Source organism: Elephantulus edwardii, unplaced genomic scaffold (genome assembly GCF_000299155.1).
Source record: "Elephantulus edwardii isolate Elephantulus edwardi_28Jun2011 unplaced genomic scaffold, EleEdw1.0 scaffold00051, whole genome shotgun sequence".
Lineage (NCBI taxonomy): Eukaryota > Metazoa > Chordata > Mammalia > Macroscelidea > Macroscelididae > Elephantulus > Elephantulus edwardii.
In genome coordinates this window covers 14397483-14402215 of record NW_006399801.1, presented here as the reverse complement: position 1 = coordinate 14402215, position 4733 = coordinate 14397483, and the positions used below count along the sequence as shown (strand labels likewise).

Here is a 4733-nt window from a genome sequence, read left to right as displayed (position 1 = left end):
TTTCTCCTTTCAAATTAATGAACCACTGTTTAGGGAAACAATTGATCACATTTTGGGCTTTTTTGATGCTGTCATCTCCATATTCTGAATTCTGAAAAGCCATCAGAATGTATCTATTTAGTAAACCATCTATAGATAACTCTTGTAGAGTTTTATTTGAGAAAATACCATACCATTGAAGAAAATTCCCTAGAAGCTAGAAAAAGAAAAATAGAAAACAATTATTCAGGCACTATATGTAAGCAATTAGCGTAGGTACAAAGTAAACAGCTAGACAGTAAAACACAACTTAGCAGAATGGACACTGTGTTCCAAAAAGAATGAATACCTTTAAAGGGTCTAAATATTTCCAAGTATGACTGAGGACCTGAATTTTCAATTTTGATAAATGTAAATAATAATATGAAGTTAGTACTACCATTCTGAATAACACAGTCAAAGAACACTGAAGAAAGTACTATTGGATAGTGTTACTTTTCAGGTAAATTTTCTCCATTTCACTATATACTCAAGCTAACTCTTAATTCTAAAAAAGGGTGGACATTCTGGTTTTTTTCTACAATACTTCACAGGTACCTGATCAAAAACTTACACTGAGCCCTTTATATCAGATTGATAAAAATTGTTATGTGCCGTCGAGTCACTTGCAACTCATAACTTTTCTTATTAATTTATATATTCCCATACTTTAGAAAAGTACTTGCACTCTGTGAAGAATACATTAAGTGGTGGTTCACCTAGACACGACACTGACACACTCGGACCCTACTTTTGAACATGGAACTCATTTTCTCCTTTGGAAATATCAAATTGGATTTGAAATGAACTTGAAATAATGCTAGTTAGTAAAATGGAGACTTTATTTAGATGAACAATATATGAAGTTTTCTAGATAAATGTTACACATACCTTAACTGAAGACCAAAATTGTCGTTGAAAAAACAAATAAGGACCACAATTTTTATTCTCTAGAACACTATAAGGGGGGAAAAAATTATAATCAGATATTTATATGTTTCATGTGATTCCTGTAAGAAAAGATTCCTATAAGTAAACGAGGTTAACAAAAGAATCAAGTGGTTTTTTTGTTTTTAAAGTTTTAAGCAATTATATTCTGAACGTTAGTAATACCAGTATTAGGGAAGTTAGCATTAAGCCTAATATTCTTAGGAACTACTTACTTTTTAGGATACAAAGGCATAAATACATCATCATCTAAAGTTCTTCTCATTCTCAACAAAAGTGCCTTTAGGTATACCTAAATAAAAGAGTTAAAAGTAAACCATGAATTTCTCTAAGACTATGAAAACATGAGCTCATAATAAAATCCAAAAATAACCATATTTCAAATCATAGAATCCACTAAGTATTTAACTTTTAATAAACTATCCTCAATTTTCGTTTTTAATTTTCCTCACTGAAGGCTACAAAGACATTAGCACTATACCATTAATTCACAAGAACCAAGCAAAAAGGCCATTTCAACACTTTCAAATCTTTGAACCCTTTAGTCTACTATAGAAGGACTTAAAATAATCTACATAATCTAGCCCTTCTGAAAACAAAACTCAAACTCACTGCCAATGAGTCAGAACTGACTTACAGATGACCCTCCAGTGGTTTTCAGAAGCTGTAAATCACATGAAAGGAGACTGCCTATCTTTCTCCCTCAGACACACTGGTGTAGACATAAACCACCAGAGAGAGGCCTATGGGCTCACAGTTCAACTCACTCCACACTATACCACCAAAGCAAGTTTAAATATAACAATAACTACAGTAGTCCACATTTCAATATGGTACTGAATGGCCACTGGGGAAGACAGCTGGGAAACAGGTTATGAAATAGTAACTGTTTTATAAACTTATTAACTGTTACAGCATTTAAGTAAATTGTTATCCATTTTAGCTGCAACTTTGCTCTCAAAATATAGCTACAATAATTAGCCAGATTTGGAGTGAGGTTAAGAGGATGAGAAGAAAAGTAAGAGAGATGCTTATTAGATTATTAGTATGTTCTTTCCATATTAGATTTTTAAGTATGGGGGGGAATCTTAAATTTTGATTTCTAGTTTTCATGAACTTAACGACTCAATATTTCTACTCATTTTCAGGTGGGGATCTTAGTAAAAAAAAATTAAGTTACCTGTGTATTTTTATTTGCTGCATTCACTACTGAAGAGTAGCCATTTATTAATTTTAGTGTAATTCCAACCATTCTTGAAGTTTGTGTTGTAGAAAAAGGGTCCCACATATTTTCAGCTATTACTATTAAGAGGGGGAAAAAGTAGACATAACAGCAGTTAAATGTGATGTCAAGTAGTTCTCTAATTATAAATACCAATCTTCTCGAATTATAAATGTCAATCCTGATTTATTTTTCATCTCTACATAACAGAAACTTTTGAATCATTGTTGTGGAAATTGTGAATAGGAATGGGAAAAAGGTATAAATTTCTCACTTCTACGACTCACTGAAGATAAAGGCAAGAGGGGGGAAGAGGATTTTTATAACAAAGATGCTATCCTGGTATCGAAATTTTCTAATTAAACTTGATATTTATTTTTATTATTTTAAATAGGTTCAGATGTCAACATTTCTAATCTTTTCTCTAATAAATTAAAGAAAGCATTGATTACAACATCTCACAGTTGAGAAAAACATTTTGATGGCCCTTAACAAAGAAGGCACTACTGAAACTACATACCAAAAGAAAAGTGTCATTCATCCCACCCCACCCCAAAAATACGCATTTTGTTCTGCTTTAGGCTCTAAGACTTTCTAAAATTCACCTATGGACCACTACTACCACAAACCCCAAGCCCACTTTCAGGGAGTACAAAAGTCCCAGGATAAAAACGTTTACTCTTCAACTATCCTCTGGGATAGATAATAAATTGATCATTTATAATGGATATGAGGAAACATATCCTATGTTAAAATCTCTCTTAAACACAGAACTGAAAAAACAAAATGCTTCTTATGTTCAATTCAGAAAATAAGAGATTTACCTGTTAATTTAGGAAGAATCACCTTTTCCACAATGGTAGGAAGCAGGGCAACATCTACATCATCTTTTTCTTGTTCCCATTCTTCACAACCATAAAACAACAAAGATTCAAACCACAGCATGCTCTCAAAGTCACGACATTTTGCCTATAAAATAACATTCAAACATTTAAAATAGTGTATATTTCTACTTGTATGCACAAGTAGATTTACTCTTAAATCATAAACTACCAAAAACTGGACAAAATATATAAAGCATGTTTTCAATTAATGGCCCACAGATAGTATGGTACTCTCAAACCCCATCCACCCAACCCCCCAAAATATCAAACAACTCACTGCCCTTAAGTCAGAAGTAACTCACAGAAGACCCTCCAGCAAGTTTTCCAGGGCTGTGAACTGCACAGGATTCAAACCAGAGAGGGGCTTCCTCTGTGTGAGCTGGGCCACTCTCCATAAGCTATGCTACCAGTGTTCCCAAAAACAATAATAATTGATAGTCTTTCTAAAATTGGTTTACAATTGAAAACTACATGAATTAAATGATCTACTATTCTTTTCAATTCGAATCCAAAGGTACTGTCTATGGGGTAGCAATGCAACCACAAGAGCTCCCGGTACAGGAGGGAAGGGGAGGGGAAGGGAGCGAAGGAGAGGGAAGGGGAGGGCAGGGCAGAGCAGGGCAGGGCAGGGCAGAGCAGAGCAGAGCAGAGCAGTCAATCTAAACAGAGAAGAGCTTGCTGAGAAAAGGTAGCTGAAAGCTGTCGGGCAGTTTTGCAGGTAAGGCAGCATCACAGAAAAAGCACTTCAGAAATACACCCAGGGGGTGCTCTTGAACTTTGTTGTAATCTAAGACACATACACACATGCAACATGATGCCAGAAAGTCAGGTGCTCGTGAGGAACTTCATGGTGAATAACTCCTAGAGCTTATTCTACCACCACCAATTTCCACCCCCACGTTGTGTCTCACAGTTTAAACTTCAGTCTTCTTAGGCTTATACATGCAACCTAGCCAGTCTCACTCATGCCCGTGGAGCCACCATATGCTGGTAACTTCCAAATACTGTATCTTAAACACAACTACTGGATCTAAATCATCAATTCCAGTCTTCTCTGTTACATACGAAAGCAAAGCAGCCTACTAATTCTATTGTGAAATCCTTCCCATTTCCATTACTACTGACTGGCCTACTGTATCTTCCACAAATAGTATACCAATATAAATAACGCACACACAGATATGACGGCCACAATTATTACGTTACCTAAAACAACCTGTTCACATCTCGTATTTCCAGAAGTGAATTTCAACCTCACTCAATAGTTTAGAGACAGTATTTCTTAATATATTTATGTAATAATGGTATAAATCATGGTCAAAGAATCATGGACTGAGTTTGGCTGAATGAGAACCGACTCAGTGCTGATCCTCCAGCAGGTTTTCAGAGGAAGTAAACTGCACGGGAGATTGCCCATCCTTTTCTTCTGGAGCACTGGTGAATGAGAACCATGTGCTCTTCGGATTGCAATGCAACTTCTTTCCAGTAGGCCTTCAGAGATCCAGAGTGATCAGAAAAGAAACAAATGAAACTATACTTCCTCTTCCTGGATGATACCCTTGATATCCTTCCACAACTCATCTGGTCTTCGCTCATTAGTGTTCAAGGCCTCAAACCTGTTCCTGCGATGGTTCTGAAATTCAGGTGGGATAGACTCAAAG

The 4733-nt window shown here is 35.7% G+C and overlaps 1 protein-coding gene across 1 annotated transcript in view; it reads right to left on the bottom strand.

Annotated features, from left to right (window-relative positions):
* Positions 1-4733, bottom strand: part of PAXBP1 (PAX3 and PAX7 binding protein 1) — a 51211-nt gene that overhangs the window by 23236 nt on the left and 23242 nt on the right. The window contains exons 9-13 of the mRNA XM_006886797.1: positions 3013-3157; positions 2147-2268; positions 1182-1258; positions 910-976; positions 50-196 (exon numbers count right to left, since the gene is read on the bottom strand). Of these exons, the coding sequence (XP_006886859.1) occupies positions 50-196; positions 910-976; positions 1182-1258; positions 2147-2268; positions 3013-3157 (558 nt within the window). The remainder of the gene's footprint in view (positions 1-49; positions 197-909; positions 977-1181; positions 1259-2146; positions 2269-3012; positions 3158-4733) is intronic.